General features: G+C 38.5%; 1 protein-coding gene across 5 annotated transcripts in view; it reads right to left on the bottom strand.

The window, feature by feature from the left end:
• PALLD (palladin, cytoskeletal associated protein) overlaps positions 1-26,453 on the bottom strand; it is a 422,012-nt gene extending 395,559 nt beyond the window's left edge. For 3 of the 5 annotated variants that reach the window (XM_033215643.1, XM_033215644.1, XM_033215645.1), the window contains exon 1: positions 25,470-26,309. In XM_033215643.1, the coding sequence (XP_033071534.1) occupies positions 25,470-26,011 (542 nt within the window). In that variant the 5' untranslated portion in view covers positions 26,012-26,309. Of the gene's footprint in view, positions 1-25,469 lie in introns of all 5 variants that reach the window. The other 2 variants (XM_033215641.1, XM_033215642.1) reach the window with 2 other exon arrangements.
• Between the last annotated feature and the right edge of the window lie 385 nt (positions 26,454-26,838).

Below are 26,838 nucleotides of genomic sequence, written 5' to 3'. Positions count from 1 at the left end.
TGGTCTCGATCTCCTGACTCGTGATCCGCCCGTCTCGGCCTCCCAAAGTGCTGGGATTACAGGCTTGAGCCACCGCGCCCGGCCAATTTTATTTTATTTAAAATAAAATTTAATTTTATTTATTTTATTTTATTTAGAATTTATTTAAAATAAAATTTTATTTTATTTAAATTTAAAACAAATTGTTCTGAACTTGGAATGTCATGACTGTAGGACTTATATTAAGCAATTTCTCATTCGATTAAATCTTTCAATTCTCTTTGTATACTTACCTTTTCATTTTAAGGGCAACGGCTTTAAAACACTTTATTAGGTTCCAGATAGAAAAAAGGAAGTGGATTGTTTACTTAGAATAATTCACTGGATCTATACTTCGAATATGAGGCACATTTTTTAATTCTACACATTTTCAATTATCATTCCCATTTTGCTTCTACTTATTTTTTAAATCCTACTTAATACCCTACTTGCTTAAGCAAATACTTCAGTATATACTTATGATGCCTATGTATAAGCACAATTCAAATAAAAACACAGCTTGTTTTGGTATTGCCACTCTCATGTGTTAAAACAGGGAAAAGATCCAAGAATATAAAATATCTCACAGAAAGTTTCCTTACTGGCTATTCTCACCCGAAGGGGGATAGAATTCAACTTATTACTGTAGTAACAGGTTAAATGTGAATGTGGCAATAGGCATACATTATGTTGAACTGGTTTTAAAGAAAATAAACTTTCCCTTCTCCTGAACCTTTCATCCATTTCGAAGCTTTGAACTACTTACATAAAAATTTCCCTCTCATTTTAGTCTGCCTTTGTAGTCTGACTTTGAGCCAGGACTTGAAGCAGACACTACGGCTCATGCAGAAAAAAACTTCTTCCCACAAGACTGCCAGCCAAGTTGTGCAGACTCAAGATGTTCGGACAGTTTGGATAATCATCACAGTTTTTGGACGCCTGAGGTAAACATAAAGCCAAACCTTGACAGTCTCATTAGTAGTGTAAGTATGATTCAATATGAGGAATTTCTGCTCTTGGCTGGTTGATGTAAGATAATTATAAGATTTCTTAATTGAAATTTAATTGGAGATACAAAGTGATACATGGCACTTTGTAAAGCATCACAGCTAAACAATTTGCTCCCGTATACCAGATGAGCAGAAAACAAATCAACACATTCTTAGAACTGCTAAGTGAAAATTATGTAGAATAATTGCTTCAATCATTGAAAATACGATTTTTTTTTAGCGGCATGTTTGTGTAACCAAAAATGTTATTAGTTATTGAGTAAAGCATTTATTTGTCATCACAGTTTGCACTTGAAAGGGTTACTGGTAAGAGCTGTTTTTTGTGCTCAAATTATTTCCTCAGTCCTATGTTCTCACCCTAAACAACTTAATGAAATTGGAAAGGCATATCCTTTTAGAAGTGTATCTGTAGTAAAGATAATTGGAAAGCACTAAACTCTAGAAAACCTTTTCGGTCGGGCGCGGTGGCTCAGGCCTGTAATCCCAGCATTTTGGAAGACCAAGGCGGCGGATTACAAGGTAGGATATCGAGGCCATCCTGGCAAACACTGTGAAACCCCGTCTCTACTAAAAAATTAGCAGGCGTGGTGGCGGGCGCCTGTAGTCCCAGCTACTCGGGAAGCTGAGGCAGGAGAATGGCGTGAACCTGGGAGGCGGAGCTTGCAGTGAGCCGAGATCGCGCCACTGCACTCCAGCCTGGGTGACAGAGCGAGACTCAGTCTCAAAAAAAAAAAAAAAAAAAAAAAAAAAAAGAAAAGAAAACCTTTCAGTGCTGATATGGTTAGGCTTTGTGTCTCCACCTAAACCTCATCTTGAATTGTAATCCCATAATCCCCCGTAATCCCTACGTGTCAAGGGAGAGACCAGGTGAAGGTAATTGAATCATGGGCGTGGTTTCCCCCATGCTGGTCTCGTGATAAGAGTGAGTTCTCACGAGATCTGATGGTTTTATAAAGGGCTCTTCCTCCTTTGCTTAGCACGTCTTCCTGCCTTGTGCTGCCTGGCGGAGGAGGTGCCTTGCTTCCCTTTTGCCTTCCACCGTAATTGTTGATTTTCCTGAGACCTCTCCAACTGTGAGTCAATTAAACCTCTCCTTTATAAATTACCTAATCTCAGAAAGTTCTTTATAGCAGTGTGAACACGGTCAAATACAAATGCTAGAATGTTTAAAAAGATAATCCCAGGAAAGTAATAATGCAGGAGGCCCATGATCTGTGGCTTAATGCCTTAGGTGCCCAGAGACCTTTATCCTAAGCAGAGGGAAAACCTTGTTACAGGGTTTTTGCAAACTGAGAAGAAAGCCTTCTGTAGCATGTCATTTCGTTTTGTTTTGCTGGAAGGGCAACAGGAATCTATTTGAATTAAAGGACAGGCAGAAGTGGAACATCAGAAGTCAGGGGTCTTTTGGGAGAGTCCTGAGTAGCAGGTGTCATAGATCTGGCATAATTAGATTATTAAAATGAACACCTGAACAAAGGGGAACAGAAAGCTTTTAACCTTAAGATTCCAGACCATTCTGTTTGACTCTTTTTTTTTTATATCAAAACAAATAAAGGAGTGTAAGTTAAAATGTATTCCGTGAAGTCTCTAACCGGCACCAAGATACTGAGAGTTCTTTAAGTCTTGTAAATTACACACCACGTTGCTTATGTGATTATTAATGCGATGATATAATAGTTGTATTTTTATGTACAAAGAATATGAGCCTGGATTGTGTGCTAAATTCCTGCTTTTGCTCAGTTACCTCCTGTAAGACTAATTTTTGGAAACCTGCCATTGATATGTCTACCTTATTCATTTTAAGAATAATGGTTAAGAATTCTGAACTTTTATAGATTTTTGATATAGATAGCATAAAGGAGGACTATTGGTCAGATATTTGTAGAGGTGGCTATAGTTCCCTTGATTTGCCTAAACTTGCTGAGTTTCTTAATAGGGGTGCAATGGGTATTCAAGTGGAACAGTTCTCACCGTGGTGGCTTCAGTATTGCAAGATGTTAAACACCCCATCCTACTAAATGCCACAGTCACTTTTCAGCCGTTGTGATACCCACCATATGATAACTCTGCACTTTTCCAACCTCTTCTTGGAAAGCGGTATACGCATACACCCCTGAAGTCTTCCCCTAGCCCCAGCCACCACCACATAAGAACCACTGGCCTAGGATGTGTGGGTTCAGTTATCTGAATCTCAATTACAGAAAATTAATAGAGCTTCTGATAGTAGAAGGTGAACCCAATTAAGAATTAAGAAATGTAGACTGTAGTTTGAATATTGAATTTTTTGGAAAATCATTGAATTATCTGAAGCTCAGTTTACTCATCTATTAAGTGGTAATCCACCCTCTCTCCCATTTAAGCCACTTAATTCTTGTGAAAATCAAGAGATCTTATGTACCTTAAAATACTTTAAAAAGGGTAAAGACCTATATAAGGAAATAATATAGTCATTCCTCCGTATCTGTGGGGGAGTGGTTCCAGGACCTCCCTTGGATACCAAAATTCAGAGATGCTCAAGTTCCTGATATAAAATAATGTAGTATTTACATAAAACCTTATGTACATCCTCCAGTATACCTTAAATCACCTCCAGATTACTCAAAATACCTAATATGATATGACTGCTATGTAAATAGTTGCTACACTGTATTATTAAGGAATAATCACAAGAAAAAAGGTCTGTAAATGTTCAGTACAGACACTATTTTTTTTCAAATATTTTCAATCTGAGGTTGGTTGAATCCACAGACGCAGATATGGAGGTTGTATTTGGAATAATCCTCAGTAGTCGTTTTCTTTGGGTAATGTGATAAATGACAGCCAATTACTATGAGATAACCTATTATGTACACTGTTCTAGTAGCTATAGAGGATTCAAAGGAGAATAAGACAGAATTGGTGCCCCTGTGGCTGTCATGATTACAGAGGGAAAGATACAATGTATGTGGTTGAAAAGATGACAGTATGGAGGTAATAAATGATTAGAAGCAGATATGGGCTATTAGCAATATGTACTGGAGAAGTTCAGAAGAGAAAATGTGTTTAATGGAAGATACAAAAGCCAAAAATGATGAAGGAACCACTTCCCCTATTATACCATTTGAAATGAATAGTTCTCTTTCATCATAATACGTATTAGAAAAGTATCAATTTTCTCTATACACATATTTTATAGGTCATAGATCTTGAGAATATAAATGATTAACACTTTCTTCTGTGGGAAATATTATCAGATAACAATTCATTTCCCTAATAAGGCAGACAAGAAATAATTGAAGGTCAAGGAGGTATTAGCCTCATAGTGCCACTGTTAATATGTCCTCTGACTGACTCTCAGATGAACACATTTGCTGCCGGTGTTTTTGTCTTCCTTGTCTGGTCTCTGGCTGTGATCTTCCTCCTGGTGGCTTTGGTCTCACCTCTGTGTCCTGACTTCAGCCCATCTTTTCCTTGAACTTGGTATTTCTGGTTCAGGAATTGACCTCAGCTTGGAATTCTGGAGACTCATCTCTAAGGGGTGGACTCCTTGACTCCATGTTTTCTCCAGAAATCTAGATAAAGTGCAACCTTGCAAGAGGTCTTCTACTTTTGCCTTGCTTAATTTGTTAAAAGCCCCTTCGTAACGAAGAGATGCCCATATGAGAACAGCCTAATGGACCATAGTATATTATACAAGATTATTGGGCCATTCAAATATTTATTAACCTGAAATTCCTGAAGAAGAGATGACATTGTTAGTTGTCAAAAACTTGCATTTCAATTCTTCCTTCTTGTCTTCTTCAATGTGGCAAATCCTTCTCCTTTTTGGAGAAAATGTCCTCCTCTAGCTGTGACATTGATCTCTCCAGATCCTCCTTTCCCTATGAACACTCCTTCTCCTGTGGCACTGGCTTCTCTTCCCCCAGCTTCCCCTAGTGCAGGCTCTCCACATGGATCTGTCATGAGTCCTTTTCTTTCTTGTCTGCTCACCCCACGGCCCAGCTGTCTCTCCAGTCAACATCTCTCCCAAACTCCAGCCCCCATTCAGACCACAGGCAAGACCCTTTATATGAATGCTCTTCCTATACCTCAGACTCAAGTCTGTAGTGTAAACATTGTATGGACTTCTCCCTAACATCTGACAGAAATCTATCCCTCCTTTGGTCTTTCTCATCTGGATGGCATAATTGTGTATCTAGTCATCTAGTCACTCAGGCTTGTAGGAATCACCTTTATTGTTTTTCTCCTTTATTCTTGATTTCAGTAACTCACCAAATCATGAAAAATATCTTCAAAACATTCCTTGATTCAGGTCCCTCATTTCTATTACTGTAGGTTCTTCCCCTCTCAGTTTCTCGCCAGTGACTGTTATAACAACATTCTAATTGAGGTAACAGCGTCTAGTCTCTTTGCCTTCTAATTAATTCTGTCCATGGATAGAATTAATTAGAAGGGAAAGAGATCTTTAAAAGAATTTAGTTATAAAAGTAATAAAAGATGACCTTACAAATTAAAACAACAGCAAGGTAGAAGGTAAAAAGCGAGTCTTCTCCCTCAACTCCCAAAGGTTTGATGTATATATTTTCCAGATGTCTTTCTAAAACATACACACACAAATATGCTTTGCATTATTGTCCTCAAGGGTTTTAGTGCTTCTGGTGAAATGTCAGGTGTTAGTCTGATTCTTCATTTTGGGTAACGTATTTTAACTCTTTAGAAGCTTTTAGAATTGTCTCTTCATCTTGAAATTGCATCAAGAGCTTTATTACTTTTTAAACATCTATCCTGCCCAATGCTTGATTGATGTGTCTTTCAATCAATCAGAAGGTTCCTGTATTTCTTCAGCAAAAGCTAATTTTCTTCTAATATTTCTTTCAATGGTTTCCCTTTCTTTCATTATCTTTGATTTCTTCTTATGGAATTCTACTGAATGCACCTTGGTCTCCGTGAATCTCCCTCAAGTCTCTATCCTTTCCCCTATTTATGATGTCTTTTCCTGTGTGATCTACATTTTAAGAAATGTAATTTTTTCATCTACAAGATAATTATCTTTCTCCTCTGATTTTTCAGACAATCCTCTGAAATTTTTACTTACATAATTCTATCCTAATTTTATTATGTCCGACTTCTTCCCAAAACAATATAGTGTTATTTTTATTGATGTTGTATTTTTCTATTGTTAGCTGGGATTTGAAAATCTTCTAAAATTTTTTCTTGAGATACCTCAGCTTCTTCTTGGATTGGTCCTATTTGTTCATTTTTGGTGGAGACAGAGAAACCAAGTTCTTGTTTTCCTGTAATACCTGGCTATTCTGAATAGTTAGACTATGTTTACGAATGAAGACTTAGGAGGACTGGTATAAGTAATGTGCTATGTTTCCTATGAAGTAGGGAAGATCTTATTTCTCTGTAGGGAATAAGAGTAGGGCTTTTGGAGAACGAGATCATATCCCTTGCAGGGATGTGCATGGAGCTGGAGGCGGTTATCCTTAGCTAACTAGCACAGGAGCAGAAAACCAAATACTGCACATTCTCACTTATAAGTGGGAGCTAAATGATAAAAACACATGGACACATAGCCGGGAACAACAGATACTGGGGCCTACCAGTGGGTGAAGGATGGGAGGAGGCAGAGGATCAGGAAAAATAACTAATGGGTACTAGGCTTAATACCTGGGTGCTGAAATAATCTGTACAGCAAAGCCCCAAGACACAAGTTTACCTGTGTAACAAATCTGCACTTGTACTCCTGAACTTAAAGGTTAAAAGAAAATAAAAGAAGTAAAAATCTTACAAAAAAAAAGCGGCTTTTGGAAGATTCCCCTTCCCCTATAAAACTCCAACCCCTCAATTGCCAAAGCAGGAAAGGATTTACTTCAGAGATAGAGTGGTTCTCTGTTTAACATGCCCTCTGTAGGGCGGCTGTTTTTGTTGACCTGGTGGCCAAGACCTTACGAAGACAGTGTTTTTACCTACATTGTATCTTCATTGTAGTAGCATCAAGGTGAGGGAGAGTTTTTCTATCAGCATTCGTGATTTTTCAGGGAGTATTCCTTAAGCATGCATGGCCTGACTTTTTTGGTTCACTGTATAAGCTTCACTTCCTGAGTTTCTTAGGCCGATCTTCTTCTGTCATGGGGACAGAAGATATGTGAATGGTATCACTCAGTGTCCACTGTTAGTCATTCATACCTGCCGAGTTTTCACCTTTGCTCTCGTCTGGAGTGCTGGACACTGAGTGATAATGGGATTGGTGTTATATCACTCCTCTGCTTCAGGATGAATTCCATCTTTACCTGGGATATCCTGTCCAAAAATTTGAAGGCAGCCTTCTCTGTAATTTGTTCAGGCAAAATAATCATAATGTTCTGGGTATAACCATCCATTTCAGATTGATCATCATCAGCTTAAAATTTTATAGCTAGTCTACTTAAGCAATTTTTTTTTGTTACTCCAAAGCAGTCTTATTACCATTCTGAAACAAATAGTAGAAAAAGGGGGAAAAATCACCACATGGTCCCACAGTTATATATATTCACACATACATAATCAAGAAATCTTTCTACTGTAAGCAGTCCCTAATAATATCATAACATTATTATTTTCCAGGCCTTTTTATTCATGCCTTGAATTAGGGGTATTTGACAAAAGGGTGAATATTTTTAAAGTATGCTCTGTAATTTGCACAAATACTTCTTCCAGAGACTGGATTCTCTATTGGGAATATCTAGGTATCAGATGGTGCCAAGACTTCAGAGGAGGGGGACATTCCCTGTTTATTAGAGGGAAAAGAATCTGGAGCTTCTACAGTAATCCAGGTTAGAGAAAGCTGAGAAGAAAGCATAGTTTGGAGAGAGAGGTGAATAGTGGTCATTGATGGTTATCGGAGAATGTGAATATCTTAAAATGATATTTAGCTTTCCAGATGATCTGCCTTCTTGGCTCACTTACAGATTGTGGGCTTTCCTGTGATGTAAGTTCCTCATCTGTCTCCTTTCACACCATCTTCTGTGAAGTTTATTCGGCTCATAAATGTGAATAAAAAATTGTTAAATGTGACCTCAAAGAGACGGTGCACTTTCACATCTGAGTCCACTCAATGCATCAAAGAAGCAGCACATGCAGCAACAGGAGTCCAATAGGTGAGAAAAGATATGGAAGACATGCTTTGAACTTTCACAAACCATAAAATTGGCGAGGGGAGGAGCCAATTATATCAATATTGTGAGAGGCAGGAACTTCCCGTTGCAGGTGTCTTATCACTCTCCTGCAGTTCTAGGTTTATTGAAGGGATGGATTGAGTCTTTGTACCCTCCAATACCCAACAGAGCGTTACCCTCAAGGAATGTTTTATAAATGTCCATCACATGCATAACATATTCCAAATGCATGTAATGGACATCAATAACAAGATGAGAGAATAAGGGCAGAGGCCTTATTTGCAAATAAATATTTTGTTTAATGAGAAGGTTGAGATTGTTGGCTAAAATATCAGACTTCCAGATTTTGAGAGCTTAACTATCTTCTTTATTACCAATTGCAGTAGATAAATTAGAGTTAGCTGTTGTTACTCCATTTCTATCAAACTATATTCAGTCACTATTCTGGAGAGTAAATCCTCAAACACTTCTTCTAATTCTTTACAGTATGTAATTGTCCTTCTTCTAATTCTTTACAGTATGTAATTGTCCTTCTTCTAATTCTTTACAGTATGTAATTGTCCTTCTAATTCTTTACAGTATGTAATTGTCCTTCTTCTAATTCTTTACAGTATGTAATTGTCCTTCTTCTAATTCTTTACAGTATGTAATTGTTCTAACAGAGAACCAGAGGGCCATAGTAATAATGAAATATAAAATATTGTTAAATGTGCACCATTTAGAGTCGTGGGAAACCTAGTTGAGAAACGTAAAATTAGTTTGACATTTACACACACTGTATAGGGGCTGGGTTTCATTAAAATGAAAATAAACATGTAAGCCAATATTTTAGATGAAGAAGGTATATGCTTTGCTTTAGTTGCAACAATTCTTTATTTATTTTCATTTAGCCTGGTTTTTATTTTTAAAAACAAAAGTATCAATACTTAGTCATTTTGTCTGTAATTATTTGATTTAAAATTATAACAGCTTTATTTGATTTTTGTAATTGTCTTTTGTCTGCTGAGAACTCCCACTACAGAAGCCATGGTTGAATTGGATCTTAGATAGTTTTCGGTAATAAAATGTCTCAAAAATCATTTTTATATTAAATGATTGTTCTTAGGTTTTAATAAAACAGATGTAAGTTAAACATAATGATTTACCAGATTCATTTTTTTGGTGGGAAAACTAGCTGAAGGCTTTCCATCGTCATGTGCTAATGCAGTTCAGTGAGAGCCTGGGGAGGCCATGCCCTTCTTAATTGTGTACCACTCTCCTCCTTCACCTGGCTCCCTGCCCTTGCACTCATACTATGCTGCAGGTTGCATGACGGAGGCAGGGAGTCAGATTTTGAAGAGCAAAACACATTTTTTTTTTTTTTTTCTTGAGACAGAGTTTGGCTCTGTTGCTCAGGCTGGAGTGCATTGGCACAATCTCAGCTCTCTGCAACGTCCACCTCCTGGTTCAAGCAATTCTCTTGCCTTAGTCTCCAGAGTAGCTGGGATTACAGGCATGTGCCACCTTGCCCAGCTAATTTTTTTGTATTTTTAGTAGAGGTGAGGTTTCGCTTGGTTGGCCGACTCCTGGCCTCCAGTGATGCACCAGCCCCAGCCTCCCAACGTGCTGGGATTACAGATGTGAGCCACCATGCCTGGCCCAAAGCGTAATTCTTAATGGCACACCTGGTTCTTATATTAGGTACTTCCTCCTTTCCATTGATCTGGATTCCTTTCTACCTTCCTTTTGGCGTGACTCCTAATTCAAACTGTAATCCTGTTGTGTCACACTCCTCATCCAAACTCCATGATATTCTGTATTCTTTATTCTCATTGGAGTTTACTCATTCCAGGATAACAGACGTGAAAAAAATGCCTGAGTTCCCCGTGGTAGCCAGTCTTCAAATAGACTAGTAAGTGAGAGAAAATAATAAATTGTTTTGAGCCATTAAGTTCTGGAGTGGTTTGTTATGTACCATTAAATAACTCAAGCACCACTTCAAATGTATGAATCACTCATGGTTACAAATTCCACCAAAGAGCCAACTTTTGGTGTTAATAATCCCAGACACATTACTATCGGGTTATGTCTTTGGGTAGTTTGCCTACCTCTCTGAGTCTCAGTTTTCTCACATCTAAAACTTGTAATAACAGAGCCTACCCTACAGAGCTTGCGAGAGAACTGGATGAGAGACAGTATATAAAGTCCTTTGTAAAAAATGCCAGACACATGTAGCACTCCATTAGTGTTAGTCATTGCATTTCTCATTGACAGAGAATGAATGAATGAGAAAATTCCACTTACAACATCTAATGTCTTTTTGGACTTTCACATCAATGTGATTCTTTTACTAAGTTATAGAATTGGAGTTGAAGTTTACTTAAAAAGTCTAAAAGCAAAACAGCGAGAAGTAATAGGGAATATAGAGCTGGAAAAGTAATTTTGAAGCTGTGTAACTTGCCTGTGAGTAATCCTTAGCAATTTCAGAGGAAAACATTTCAGGAATTGCTTGTGTCACCATATCTGCATAATAATTATGGATCATTGCCATTTTAGGTATGGGCAATCAGGAGGAGGATGTAGCAGTTGTGGTCCCAGGTAGAAAGAGTGGGCACACTAAAACCCAAACAACACAAGGAGGGCTTCATGAAAAGATTAGATCTGAAGGTGTCCTCAGGGTATGAGGAAACCACAGGGATAAGGCATCAGCTGGGGACTACCAAGCGGAATTGCTACCACCCCAACCCTAAAGGAACAGAGAGTGGATGCACTTTCCTGAACACAAGGAAGTTTGTGTTGAGTGGAGACCTTCATTTGACTTGGAGGACCAAAGCAAACCCACAGGAGGAAGATGGGACACTAAGTACCTTGAGTTCCTCTCTTTCTTCCTTCTGATCTGCCAGGGCTCTCCAGGACTTCGCCCAACCAGAATCCTGAAGGAGTTTGTTCTAGTCTACACGGATTAGCCACTCAGGGCAAGACAGTGGGGTGGAGAAGAGTGGGAAGAGGAGGATCTGTCAGGGTCTATGGAAGATGATGAGTTAGAGGATAATGGAGCAGAAGTAGTAAGGGCAGACTTATGATCCTAATATTTAAAGACTTATATTTTAATAATCTTAACATAGTTCAGTGGCAGCTTAAACCAAAGGAATATTTAAGTTTCTTTTCTGATCTATGAAGAAAGCCTTTGTGAAGATGTACAGAACCCCAAAGAGGTTACTGTCTTTATTTCCTTTTGTATCCTACTCAAAGTCATAAGGAAGTAATGCCATGAGCATGACTCTTTTTTTTTTTTTGGCCCAGGCTGGAGTGCAATGGCACGATCTCGGCTCACCGCAGTCTCTGCCTCCCGAGTTCAAGTGATTCTCCTGCCTCAGCCTCCTGAGCAGCTGGGATTATAGGTATGTGCCACCATGCCCGGCTAATTTTGTATTTTCAGTAGAGACAGCGTTTCTCCATGTTGGTCAGGCTGGTCTTGAACTCCTGACCTCAGGTGATCTGCCGGCCTCAGTCCCCCAACATGCTGGGACCACGACTCTTCAACAATGACTCTTGTCACCTCGAGAGGATTGCTGTCGCATACATGTTTGTTATTGTGAGAGCACACAGTTTTTCACAGAGAGCCGAGGCAAATGCCATGAGTAGCTGGCAAAGGAGGAGACTGTTGCATATTAATTTCATTCCCTGTGAGGTCTGATCTGGAACCATTTGGGATATGGATGTTGTAATGGTCTCTAGCACTCAACTAGCACCAGCTCTGCCTTTTCTCATTGCTTCTTGGAACTGTTCCTCATGCCATCTGCTTCTAATCCTTCACCTTGTCTCTTTCAGATTCCCTTTCTGGAGCCTTCATTTGCTTCTCTTAATTTTTTTTTTTTTTTTTTTTTTTAACCCCTGGCTTCAAGCTTGCTTCCTGCTCTGATCACTAGGATCCACTTACTCTATTTGACTGACAAAATTATCCATATAGGTGAGGCTGTGAGAAAACACTCCAGGTGCTAAGAGCCTTGGGTAATTTCTAACACTTGCCCCCCTCCATCATCCACTGGCTTTAAGCACAGATGATTAGTGCAGGTGTAGCATTGTGTTTGCATGATGAAAGGAAAACTAAATTGTGTTTCTGTAGACCTACCTGAGGATACGAAGACCTCCTGGCAGAAAGTGAGGCAAGAGGACAACAGATATCATTAAATATGGGGAGTGAAAAAGGACTGATTTGCAATGTGGATGTGAGAGAATAGGAACCCAATTCCTCTTTCATTTTGGATCATAATTTGCTTCAATTCCATGGATGTGAGAAAATTTAACATTTCAACCAGAACAAACTGTAATGAAAGACAAGTTTTGGCTGGGTTTGATCTTTTTCTGATTTGTCAAAATCCAAAGATCGAAATCTGAAAGCCAGAAAACCATTCAAAGGCAAAGAGAAGAAACACACATGCGGCAGTTCAGAACTTGAAGGTGACCCCATGAAGGCTCAAGAAACTGCTGAGACCAAGTAGTACATTCTGAATTGCAGGTAGCTAAGAGCTGGCCTCATGTTCCAAAAAAACCCATGGTTCTTGAGATGTGTATTGGAAGCCGAACTCTATACTGGAAGGCAGGGGCTGCTCCTAGGCCATGTTAGAAGACACAGCTTCCAACTCCAAAGAGCTAAAGCCATTTTACATAGTACACTGGATGAACAAATGTTAAGATTTTAAGATTTGCAGGTGAAAGGGACTAGATCAGTATAAAATTTTAAAATTGGCAACATTAGTGTTATGGTATACATTATATATTATACGGTATATAATTATCTGTTGCATATTACACAGTGGTAGGAAAGTTACTTTGATTTGTAGTAGGATAGAAACAGCTTGTTAATGGGTTCATCATTTTACCTGCATTGGCCTAGTAGGATTTAGAAAATAAAATACAATCCAAACACAATAGCTCTCATACTAGAGTGATTCTTCTGCTCCTTCTGTGGAATATCTTGTTTAAACTATTACTAAGAGTGATAGTATATTTAATTTGAGGTATAACATTGGCATTTTCCATTAACAAATAGTAAAACAAATGGGGCGCTTACAACGTATATGCCAATCCCCTCCAATTAAAAATTTCTCCCAAATGCTAGTGTCTAGGATGAAAATGAATTGGTCAAGATATTTGCAGAGCTGAGTGTGTACAATGGGGCAGCACAGATGTTCAGTCAGTGAAACTGACCCGAAACTGAGGCACATCATCCTTCGTCTGCACACCTAACACCTAGATTCACTATACCGTGTGGCCCCCTGATGAATTTTACTGTGGGCTGAAGAATCTCATTTTGATGTGCTCATTGACTTTTCCTGCAGTGATAACAGTCTCTCGTTCCAAAGTTAATTTGATTTCTTCAGTCTTCATGCTTCCCTCTTATTAATTCCCTGTTCAAAGTTAAAATTATTTATTTCATAAAAAAATCTTGCTGAATTGTGTTTTGCAATATTCTTTTGTAGAAAAGGTATATCAGAAGTCACTTGTACTAAAGTGTGGTTGGGGCCCTTTCTTCCTTGATTTTAGGCAGCAATGCTGTGTCCTCTGACTTGGCACATGGAAGAATTCCATGTTTCAGGATTCTGGCCAACATATGCCAACACATTCTTAATTGGAATGCTGGCAGCTAAACATAAGGATTAAATAGTACTATAACGGATTGCAAATCATATCTGTTATATTCTGCTTGGGATCAGTGCTCTGTTTATAAGAGAAAGAGAGAAACCCATCAAAATGGCTTTGATAGAGGAGGCACTGTAGCTCAGGCCCTCACAAGTTGCATCAAGGAAGGTTGTTGTTATGAGTAAAGATGCCGGCTCTTCTTCATGTGACACCTCAAAGTGGGCTGGGAATGTATACAGCACAGTTTTCTCATGAGGACCACTAAAGAATCAATTGTGGCTCTTTTCTTTTTTAAGATTTCTTAACATTGTCTGGGGGCAATGGAAGGAAGCCATTCACGAGGCTTGCTTTTAGAGAACTGCTCAGTATCTATGGTGGTGTTTCTGATGGTCAGGAGGACTCATCCAAACTCCATTGAGACAGATCTTGAGAAGGCTGTGGCAGTAGAGTATAGCAGTTAAAATGTACTGATTCGTTAATGCTCAAGGGGAGGGATACTTCATTTTCTATGATGATGTGATTATTACACACTGCATACTTGTATCAAAAAATCTCGTGTACCCCATATATACATATGCCTACTATGTAGCCATAAAAATTAGAAACAAAAGAGTACAGACCCAGGAGCCAGTTTGCCTCAGTGTGAATTCCATCCCTACCAGTAACTGGACAATTGGGGAGTTTTGCTAAACTATTCATATCTTAGTATGTTATTTTTCAAATGGAGACAACAAATTTGTAATTTACTGAATCTAACATGCAATCACCACAAGATACCATTATTTTATGAACCGCTAATAAAGAAACAGCACATAGTACTGACCAAGTAAATAATTAAACTGACAATTCTGACCAAATTTGTATGTGGACAAGCAATGCAACCACAAAATGAGTCATCTGACATCTGTTGTAAGTATGTCCTTTTCTATAAGGAGTTCTGATTACAAAAATGTTAAAGTGTTAAACTGAAACATCTTCTGTCTCATCTCCCTAGATGTCAACAACTGTGTATCTATTGCATTCTCTATGCACTAACACAATTAGAACATTCTCTGTCAAAGCAGTGGTCTGTAACGTCTATATCATGGTGAAAATTATTTTGAAGATCTTTCTGACTTTAAAAGAACCATTCATCTTCAGATGAGAGTTTTCTTTGCATGTCTCCCTCTTTCCTCCCTCCCGCCTCCCTCCTCTCCCCCGACTCCCCTCCCCTCTCCTCCCCTCCCTCCCCTCCTCTTTCTCCTCCTTCTCAAAGATTCTCCTCTGTTACTTGGAAATTCATTTCCCTAGACTTGCTTTCAATTTCACTAGAAATACTCACCATTTTCAGCAACCAAGGCTAAAAGCTGTCATCTTAGGAAAAAGTCCTTATTCCCTAGGGTATTTTTATTTACATTTTTTGGACCACAACATGTGGATCATATAAACAGTGACTGGAAGCTTGTTTCTGTGGCCTAATTTACCATACGTTGTTATATGGAACTAGACTTCACCATTGGAACTCATAACTGAGAGAACAAAGTTAGTTTTCACTTACAATTAGTATTATTTTTGGCCACGAAAAGCTTTTGATTGGATTTCTCTATCAGTGTTCAGGAGACCAGTAGTTTAGTCCTATTTCAGCAGATATCCAATAGGATACTATTTCTTGGCTCCAATCAACTGAAATTAAATAGGAAAGAACCATTTCTATTGTTGTACATCATTCGAACACCAACTGGTAGAACTATTTTGCATCTTGGTCAGCACAGTAAGCTATATCAAGTTTCATACTTAAAATTGTATTTGCTACAGTTGTTTTTATAAAGTAACTCCAAAACGTCAAAAGAATGCAATGTCTAAATGGAGTCCTTGAATTGCTGTAATTATGCTTAAGCAGATTCAGTGATCCATGAGGAGGTACGGCCCCAAGGCAAATGAAGAAACATGTTGAAAAGTACTTAAAATAGACTCTGCAGAAAAGATTTGAGACATTGAGTAGTTTTCACTGTGAAGGTATCAAACTTCAGGGTCAAATTCTTTCAAAACAACTATTTGATACTGGTTTGCATACTAGTAAATTAAACTTCCAAAAAGCACATCCTTTTCCTTTTGAGAGCTTTACAGTATGGTATAATACTTAGTAAGAAAATGCAAAATAAAAGGTCGATTTATCTAGCTGAGGAAAAGCCTGCATTTGTTACTTAAATTATTTTTAGATTTTTCTTCCTGCTGAAATTATTGAAATACAAAAATAAGGAGTGGCTAAAGTGTTGGGGAACCACTTTCAATTAACTCTAGCAAATGTTTAGCAAGTGTTAACAAAGCAAACTGAGGGAAATTGCTAAACAATTTCAAAAGCAGCAAGAAAACAATAGTCAAAGAGAATTTATTTTTGGAGGCCGTTCTAAACCGACAGTAATCCATAGTACCCTAACCTTCATAGCTTCTAGATTTAGAGAGGATGGGGAGATAATTAGTTGTATGAAGGAAGAGTAGAGATGGAAACAAATCACTTTTCTTTGGCTTTGATCCCATACCCTGCAGCAGTGAAGGAATGGAAGGCCAAGTGAGGTAAAAATTTATAAAAAATAGTATGTTATACAGAGACGAAGGGAACGTATCCCACTACTCCATGGCAGCCTTGGTGATGATTCTGCCTCTGAGATACAGATCTAGGACTCAACAAACAAATAGTTAAAAGCAACTTTCAAGATGTATTTCTGATAAATCATTTGTTTATTTGATGCTGTTGAAGTGCTCCATCTCCATAGGCTCTATGTCATTGTGAATACTTAGTAGTATAAAAGAGAATGGCAGTCTGAAGATTTTAAAGAGAGGTTTTGAAACAGAGTCAGAGCTTTTTGAAAAGGTAGAGTGTAGGGAGTTTATACTAAGTCAATGACAATAAACAACAAAAGTAAACATTTTAATAAGTAACTTTTAAAATAATACATTATTAAGACACTACGATGTGCTAATAGTTTCAAGCTCTTCCTCTGTGTTAATTGATTTAACATTCATAATTACCCTAGAGGTAGGTACTTCTATTATTTCCATTTTACCAACAAAGAAACTGAGGCACAGAACGTTGAAATAACTTGCCACAGTGACCCAACTGATGTGTGATAGAGCCAGGAGTCACATTCTAGCTCTAGAACCTCTACTGTCAACCACTAAGCTCTTCTGATGCTTGTTTCACAAAGCCCTTTTAATTCCAAAGGGATTATCTGAAGAAGCTTCTTATATACAGGTGGTGGGGTTTTTTTGTTTTGTTTTTTGCCATCTGCAGCAAGTAAAGTAGGTAGATGATACCATAAAATATCTATGGCACAAGACTGACTACGTGTAATATTCTACTGAAACACCACAAATTAAAAGCAAAAGACATTAAAAAAATCTCTACCTTTATTCTTCAGCTAAATTTATTTTGGTGTTTATTGTTTTCTTGATAAATCCAGAAACTTGGCCATTAAGATATAAACTGATGCTACTGTCTAATTTAGCTACTGCTACTCATGACTAGATACTGATGACTGTCATAACCATTTCAAACTTCTAACTGTATAGTGATAGTCCACCTTTGCCTTGCATATCAGCCTTACTTCTTGGTTCACTAAGATATCAGTGTGAGCAACATTGTCACAGCTTTATGCTTTTATACAGCTGGAATGGGCTTTTCATAACATCATGGTGTCATGGGTTGACCAGAAGAGGTGATAAGGCAGTTGCTGCCACTCTGTAATATTCAAGTCATTAAACAAGAATTCTGTGCAACAAGGGCAATATTTCCTGGGCTTGCTGGATACTGAATTACTCCATTTCACTAAGGTCTGCAGAAATAGACTCAATATTCTCATTAATGATGGCCTTGCAGGTAACTACTGCAGAGGCATAGCTAGTTTTCCTGCCTCAGCCTCCTGAGTAACTGGGACTACAGGTGCCTGCCACCATGCTCGGTAAATTTTTTGTATTTTTAGTAGACACTGGGTTTCACCATGTTAGCCAGGATGGTCTCGATCTCCTGACCTCGTGATCTGCCTGCGTTGGCCTCCCAAAGTGCTGGAATTACAGGCATGAGCCGCCATGCCTGGCCAAAGGTGCCATTCTCTTGTTGAATTTGTTTTGCTTTCTAGTTCATCAGCAATTTGGTGTTCTAGGGAATATTTATCGTCCTCTGCAAAATAGAAAGGCTTTCGTTTTTTCAATTCAATGTAAATACACAGAAAGAAAAAAGGATTTAAAATGAATTAAGAAATAAAAGAATGAGAAAATAGGCAACTATAAAATTAGATTTTGTTTTCTTATGGATTCTGCCCTAATGTGCTTGTTTCTATTGTCTAGGTATGTAGGTGGGAGGAGAGGCAGTTGGGTTGGTGAGATAGTGACAGGCAGCACTTGTTAATTTTCAAATTCCCTTTCGCTAGTCCTAACCAGGTCCATAGTGTGTGTGTGTGTGTGTGTGTGTTTGTGCCTAATGCAGACTTTTTCCTTAAAAACAAGAAGCTCATATATAGATTTTTTAATTGCAGCAAATAAAGTAGATAGACTATACCATAAAAGATTCATGGCACAAGACTGAATACATATTCTACTGAAACACCATAAATTCAAAACAAAAAAAAATTTAAAAAGCTCTAAAATATAACTAAAACAATCCCCAAAATTATATGGACAAATGGCTAAAAGCCAACCTATCCGATTCACAGTGCTTAACACCAAGGTATTTTCTGGATGGTTTTTATGGAGTAAATCATAGTATTCATTAGAAACTTTGCTGCTGAACTTAATGATACATCATAAGGATAGTAGATTAACATAAAAGTCAGTATTTTTCCCTCTTAAGTATTAAAATGATGTAGTTTATATCTGTGTCTCTACTACCCGCCTGAAGATATAAAACACCGCCAACATAGTTGACTCTCCACAAATCGCGTGCTTTATTTCGAAGGTTACTGCTGTCTGGAATTTAGTGTTCCTCATTCCCACACATTTCTCTATACTCCTACTACATCCATAAGCCTGAAATAGTACTATTTTGCAAATGTAATTTCATATGCAAACATCTGTCCATCTAGTTTATGTGTGAGTTTTTACAACTTTCTTTTCTTTGGTTGATTTTATGGTTGTGAGTTTCATATATCCTGATACATGCAGCTCTAGTTCATTTGTTGTGTGACTATATCACAATTTATCCATTTTCTCTTTGATAAATATTTAGGTTCTTTCCAGTTTTCTGAGCACAAATTTATTGAGCACCTGTTACACGCCAGACACTGTTCTAGGCTCTGAGGACTCAAAAGTGAGTAAAACAGATAAAGTCCTTACACCCAAGGATTTTATATTCTAGTGAAGGAAGAAAGACAACTACAAAAATTAAACAAAATGTACAGTGTATCATATGAGATCTATGGAGAAAAACAAGCAAGAGAGTGGAATAGAGAGTGGGGTAGGTAGGACCTTTCTTTTACATAGAGTATTTATAGGAGGCCATATTGTAAAGGTGATAGAGATATGAAGGGGATAAAGGATTTAATCCTGCAGATACCTGGGGAAAGAGATTTACAAACAGAGGGAGCAGAAAGTGCACAGGCCCCGGACAAGAACCCCACTGTGGCTGGAGTGGACTAAGCTTGGGGAGTGACAAGAGGTGAAGTCAGAGAGATGAGGCCTGATTAGGATGTATAAGAACTATGGATTTTACTCAGACTGAGTGAGAAGCTCCTGGATGGTGTTTGGGCAGTGCTGTGATCATGATTTCATTACAAAGAATTACTCTGAGTGCTGTGTAGACTGTGATGTACAATAACGAAAGCAAGGAGATGGATTGGAAGGTAATGCAAATAACAAAGAGACAGATGATGGTGGCTTGACGTATAGCCTCATTTATGGAGGTGGGGTGAAGTGGTCAGATTTGGAGACATTAAAGGTGGTGCCAACTGGATTTGCTGGATGAATTGGATTTGGGGTGTGAGAAAAAGAGGGGTCAAGGATGACTTCAAGGGTTTTTTCTTGAAGAGCTGGAAGGAGAGTTGTGTTTTGTTGACATGGAGAAGATTTGGAAAGAGAAGGTTTTTGGAGGAGAATCAGAAGTTTAGTTTTGGACAAATTTGGTTAAGACTATCAGACATCCAAATAGTGAGGTCAAGTAGGCAATTGTGTATTCTATAAAGGTTTAGTGTATGCACATCTTAAGTTAATTGTGTATCATAAAACAGTTCTTCAAACTGGTTGTACCTATTTACATTTCATGTTGCAGTAACAACACATGTATTGTCAGGATTTTTTCATTTTGATAATCTGATGGTATTATCTGGTATTTCATTGTTGACTATATTCTTTAACAACAACAATACTCCTGGGCTAAGCCATCTGGATCTTCACTTTACAAGCACTGAATATTCATAAACTATTGGCTACTGGTGCTGTTGCTATATTTTCCAAAACCAAACCAGCCAAAAGATGGGAGATACCACATACTGATACCTTTAGTAAGAAAAGTAAATTGATGGCTTGTTTTACTTGCTGTTGTTTTTGAGGAGATGGAAATTTCTACAGACAGAGTTACATAGATTTGATATGGCTAATCCTCTTGTTTTGGCTTTTGATGATGATCAAAGTCTTGCTGATGTAAACTAATTGAAGGCATTGGATATGCTGTGTTTTGATTATAAAAAGAAATAATTGTATTACTTCTAATTGTATATAGTAAATAAAACTTTACGAGGCTAACAATGATGACCTAGTAGGTGTCTTATGATTAGATATGAGTAACTGTATTTAGACTATTAAAGCACATTGCTGGATTCCAGTTTTACTATAAAAGTAGGGTGTTTAAAAGTGGTTTTTTTGGCATATGTACACATTTACCTTATATTAATAACTTAATATAAAGATGTGTTTGGACTACTTGTAGATAAAATGGGAATGCTTTGTTTTATTTGTAGTTATTTTCTGAAGAATAACTTTATTTGTAGTAATTTGATGGAGAATAACATAGTTTCTCCCTGTGTCCCAGTCCCTGTGTCTTGATCCTGCTGCCATGTTTTCCCATGGTGCATTCCTTGTACGTCAGCCTGGACTTTTCCAATGGCCAATTGCCAAGCTCCTTGGCACCACACTTCACTCACCTCCCCGTACAGCTGCCAGCTACCCAACACTGAATGTTTCTACGCTGTCCCCACCTTAAAACATTTTTTTCTATTGATTGACCATTATTAACTTAATACAAAAAAAGGGAAGGATACCCATGAAGGGCTTTGTTTTCTTTTTCTGTATAGAAAGATACTGGAAAATTGCCAGGCTACCATTTTCTTTGAAGATATTTGGAATATGAATTCCAAGCGTAGATTTTTAAAGGTGGCAATTCTACTATCTCCATTTCTGGAGGCTATCAGTAAGCCATGCATAACTTCTAACACCACAGTGACAGTGGCTAAGTCTTCTCATTAACAACTGCAGCACCGGATCAAGAATCCTAAGAGCTGGGTTATACTCCAGTCTCCATGACTAATGAATGATTTTTGTATTACTAGTAGTAGCATATCATTTCAGTTTTTGATTCCAGTCTCCTTACATTTAAATGGTTTAAAACATACAGTTGATAAAATATTTTTAAAGGTATAAATACTTTTAAAATAAATAAATAATACTTTTAAAAATAAATACCTTAAAAAACATAAGGCCTCCTTTTTATAATACCAGAGGTAATTTTGAACTAAAATTATTCACAAATTTTTTACCAACTCACAAAAGTCAAGAGTGGAGAGAACAGGGAAGGTGAGTGATGTCAGGGAACGGGTCGTTATGCTGTTTAGAAGGAGTATATGAGAATATGGAACATTTGAGCATAAGCAGAGAAAAAATCTCACTTGATTTCATTTAATGTAGTAATTCAAATTGTTAATATAATTTGCGTATCATGTGAATACTACCTCAATTGTATATAACTTCCGTTTTTATGCATACAGTTTTTTCTATCAGCTCTTTCTGTTGTTGGGATTTTGTTGGATATGTAAGAATAAAGGAGGAAAACATATTTTCAGTCCTGTTTGTAGTCATAACTGGTGTTCACACAGTGTGAGAGGGCGAAGTGGCTGTATATGAAGCACAAATGCCTTGCCTTGAAGTGACTGGCCTAGTTTTTGTTACTTCCTCCCTGAGCTGGGGCTACTTTATCCACATTTGTAAGGTTCATCATGCCAGCTTTCCAAAGCAAACAATCTCTATTGTTTAAGCTCCAGCTAGCTGCTTAGTAGCCCAGACATGTTAACCTAGCAGTTGGTTTCCCTAATCTGGACCCAGTTTAGTCACTAAGATTCTGCTCTGTTGTTTTTGTCTTTCTGGAGCTATGGTCCTAACTTTCACTTGCTTAAACTCTTGCAAGGTAAAGGTTTCTCCCTGTGTTCCAGCTCCTGTATCTTGATCCTACTGTCTGCTGCCATGTTTTCCTGTGGTGCATTCCCTATAAGTCAGCCTGGACCTTTCCATTGGCCAAGTGCCAAGCTTCTTGGCACCATACCTCACTCACCTCCCAGTACAGCTGCCGACTACCCAACAATGAGGAGTGTCTCTGCTCTCACCAACTAGTGTCTCTTGGGCTTCTGCTTATGGCTTGCTTTAGATTCTCCTGACATCCCCTGCCTCTCCACACGTCTGTCAACTGCTTCTATGACCTCAGGAGATGGCCTGCCAATCAATAGGTCTGCCTAAGCTCCAGGTCCTAGGTCCTCTGGACTGATATAGTCTGAGCCAGGTTCTAAAATGCCCCATTGCAGGAAATCTTTAATAAAGGTTTTCTTCCTGATAGAAAATTTCCTTCAAAGATTGTCTCTTATGATTGTCATATGTCTCATGTGGTCAAAAGAGCTCAATGTTCTTAGGCGTCTGGTACACTTACAAATATGTGACAAGGAGGATCAAGATCTTTGCAACAGAAATTAAGAAAATTCAGTGTGAATCTAAACTCTCCCTCTCAAACAAAAACAAAAACAACCCCCAAAAAACTCTACAGGATACAAACATGACCAGCTAACTTTCAACAATGGAACATTTTATGAGACTTAATTATTCTAGAAGGGTGTAATTTGTCAACTTTGGACTTTCATAGACTGCAGGATAAGAGAAAACTAGTTAATAATACTGCAGACAGTAACGAAATTAAATTTTAGTTCCGCTACCCCCAAAGAGGCAGAAGTGTGAATTTGATGACCCCTAGAATCACCAAATGGTTAAGTGAATTTTAATACAGTCATTATGGTCTGCTCATTTGAGTTAATCCTTCAATGCTAAATGTACTGCTTTCTGTCATTTTTTAAAAGGTTGTAGTATACTTTAAGGGTTATTTTGGAAGTAAATGTAGGTAGAACTATATGTAGTTTGAAACCCTGTGGAACTGTTTTGAGTGACATGAGAATGAATGTCTAATGAAAATTATTTGTTGGCAAGATTGGTAGGTTAAAAAATCTAAATAGAATCTGAAACATTCATTTCTATCAAAGGTAAAGTGTAAAAAACAAATTCTTCATGTATATAAATAATCTACATAAATAACATATAAATGCAAAATTTAGAATGACATATTTAATTAAATGAACACATTAAAAAGTTTTTTACTGCCCCCTGCTGTCAGTTTCTTAAAGAAACTTGCTGTAAAGCTGACTCAAGGTGAATTAGTTGAATAGATTGGTCGGGGGAAAAAATTGCCCACCTCTAATCACACCGCTTTTCAGCCAGTAATGCTAATGTTTACTTCATGTGTGTGCACAATGATATCAGATTAAGAAACCAACACTAGCAAAGCTTGTGTTAGTGAGCATAGGATCAGAGATACAGGGGAGTTTGTGATCTGCGAAATGCAATTAATAAGAAAGTACCAGTGTTTCAATTCAATCTTTAGCCAGTGATGTCTACTTTACCATTTTTTCCAAATCAAATAATTTTAACTTTTTTTTTTTTTTTTTTTTTTTTTTTTTTGAGACAGAGTCTCTCTGTGTCACCCAGGCTGAAGTGGAGTACAGTGGTGTGATCTTGGCTCACTGCAACCTCTGCCTCCCAGGTTCAAGTGATTCTCGTGCCTCAGCCTCTTGAGTAGCTGGAATTACAGGCACATGCCTCCATGCCCAACTAATTTTTTATATTTTTAGTAGAGAGGGGGTTTCACCATGTTGGCCAGGCTGGTCTCGAACTCCTGGCCTCAGGTGATCCACCCACCTCGATCTCCCAAAGTGCTGAAATTACAGGCATGAGCCACTGCGCCCGGCCATTGAGTTAACTTTTTAAATATTTATGTAATTTAGGTAAAGCATTCTGCATGAATAAAAGCAAAACTTCCAAGATAAGTGAAGATTCATTATTTTTGTAATAAAATCCTGACTTGTTATGTTATTTTCATTTTGCCAAATACAATTAAGAAATGAGAAATAATGAAGATAATAGGTAACACTAATGCAGCAGTTACTAGCTGCGAGGCACTGCTTTAATTTTCCCCCATGTACTATTTTATTTAATCATAAAACAGAATGATGTAGGTATTATTTATACTTCCCATTTCACAGACGAAGAAACTGAGTCACAGAGGGGTAGAGTACCTTGACGAAGGTCCCACAGCTGGGCAATGGAATCATGACCGGAAACCCTGCAGGGGGACACCAGGGTCTCTTTTCCCTTAACATCTTTGCACAGGGGAAGGTATACTGTCTACAATGAAGTCAGAAGAATGTATAGAAACTCTAATGAACATGGTGGTGTGAGTGCTTATTAACTCTAAGTGCATACTCTCTTCATTGTTATTTCTTGCTGTCTCCGTGCTCTAGTGACCAGAGCCTGTGTAGGAATAACAGACAGACCTGGGGAGCTCCTGACTTGGTTTATCTTTCTTTCTTAGGAAAGTTCTGCCTTCCTTGTTTGCATCACATTGAAGGGGTGCGTGTGTGCTTTATGTTACTGAATATGTGCCGATTTAGTCCATGCCTGAGACTGGATTATCCATTTGGGGGATAATTTTTGTTTGATTTTTGTTTCTTGTGTATGAGAATCTTTTTTTTTTTTCCCTAAGCTTTATGTTCGGGGATACACGTGCAAGTTTGTTACATGGGTAAATTACATGTTGCAGGGCTGTGGCATACAGATTATTTTGTCACCCAGGTAATGAGATTAGTACCTGATAGGTAGTTTTTTGATCCTCAGGCTCCTCCTACTCTCCCCCCTCAAGTAGGCCTCGATATTTATTTTCCCTTTTATGAGTTATTGGGGACTAATCTGAAGGTAGGCCTCTACACACTTGTGCCTTTCGCTTCTGGATAGCTGCTAGTTTTAGCCATGCTTTCAACCATCTTTAGCAACTCATATTCAAATATACACACACTTTTCACAGTACTTCGAGTAAATCAGTTTCATATCTTAAGTGTGCCTACTCCATACTAGTTCCACCGTCTTAGAGAACAAACTGTTTCCACTCCTCTCTGCCTGCTCAAGTCCTTTGCCGTCTCTCCATAGCACAGAGGGGGCATGACCACAGATATATCCACCTAGGGACAACTAGCACCACTCGTAGTGGTGATCCTGGGCTGCTGCTCTCCTTGTAAGTACTCTTCCTCAGTCTCCAGAGGGCTAATGACACAGGAAATCTTTCTTCCTCCCATATTAAAGTAACACCAAAGTCAACAAAGTCATTTGTTGTGCATAACAAAAAAATTCATACCTGACTCGAGGAGTGGGGTTTCCAGTGACTCTACACTCCAGATAAACTCGGCTCCCTTCTGCTACTTCTTGGCTCCTCAGCTTTTGGATGAATCGAGGTGCAGCTGGGAAGTGGAGGGCACTGTGGGGCTGTGGGTGAGACTTGCGGTTGCGTGGCACTGCCAGGTCCTGGTTGGCCTGGTAGCAATGCCTGGCCCCAGGGGACTTAACCTCTCTTTCTGTCTCCCCTTGGTCTTCCGTAGGGCTCTGGCTGGCTGAGGCACTCAGCAGGGCTGACGGCTGAGTTTTAGGAGACAGGTACCCACTGTCTGGTGACGAGGACTCCCCATTTGGGCTTCTGTTTCTTGGCTTTGCGGCTTCTCTAAATATGGATGTCAGCTCCTCAATTAAATTAGCTGCCTTGTCACACAGCTGGCTCTGGGGGCCAGCCTTTCCTTGATGTGGTGTTTTGGGCTTTATGTTTGTGTTGGGAGCTTTTACACCACGCTTTTCAGCCTTTCGGAGGTTCCGGATGTAGCTGGGCCTGGTGAGCAGGGGTGACATGGCAGGTTTCCTCTTTGAAACAGGTGAAGAGATAATCTTAGTTTGTTCTTCTGCCAGAGGCTGGACAGGTGTTGACCTGTTATCCTGAGGTCTCCCTGAGGTGTGTTCACCCAATTTGGTCTTATGGGAAGGGTTTTCATGGAAGCTTGCAGGGGAAGTATTGAAAATCTGCGAGATCTCCTTTTCGGAGTCAAAATCTTCTGTTTCGGAGTCGGCTATGGCTCTCCGGGCCAGGTCAAGACTCTTGTTGATCTCTTCCTGGCTGAGGAAAGCAGAAAGGCCTGGGAAGAAGTCAGCATTCTTGCTTTCTTCCTGCATGTCTGAGAGGGAGTCATAGAAGGACTCACGGGAGGAGGTCCCTGACATAGTTGAACGGTCTTCATGCACTCTGTGTCTGCTTTCAATAGGAAGACCAGAGGCAACGGCAACTGTTTTCTTATGCTCTGAAAGACAGCATAGAATGTCATTAGTAGCAATGATTTTTCCCCATTTTATCATAGAAGTTCTAAGTCACAAATTGAGAGAAACATTAAAGTGAATAAGTTTTCTTTATTCTACAAGTTGGAAGAAATATCAAGTATACTTGTGTTCATCATTTTATGATTTTAATACATGCCCTGTGAGTGCTATCAAATATCTCACTAAGCAGTATCAAATCATTCAAAAAGATGATGTGTGCAGTAGGCACTGTTAGTAGGATAGGGCTCACAGCCAGCCCCCTGCCCACCTTACTCAAACTCTAATTTGATTAATGTAATGAGATCAATAGAATGTTGATATTTTTAGTAAATCTGACTCTGATCGTCTAACTCTAAACCACAAAATGC

This window comes from Trachypithecus francoisi, unplaced genomic scaffold (genome assembly GCF_009764315.1).
Source record: "Trachypithecus francoisi isolate TF-2019V2 unplaced genomic scaffold, Tfra_2.0 Lachesis_group1, whole genome shotgun sequence".
In the NCBI taxonomy this organism is placed as follows: domain Eukaryota; kingdom Metazoa; phylum Chordata; class Mammalia; order Primates; family Cercopithecidae; genus Trachypithecus; species Trachypithecus francoisi.
Note: the sequence above shows the minus strand (reverse complement) of the source record. Positions and strands in the feature narration are given on the sequence as shown.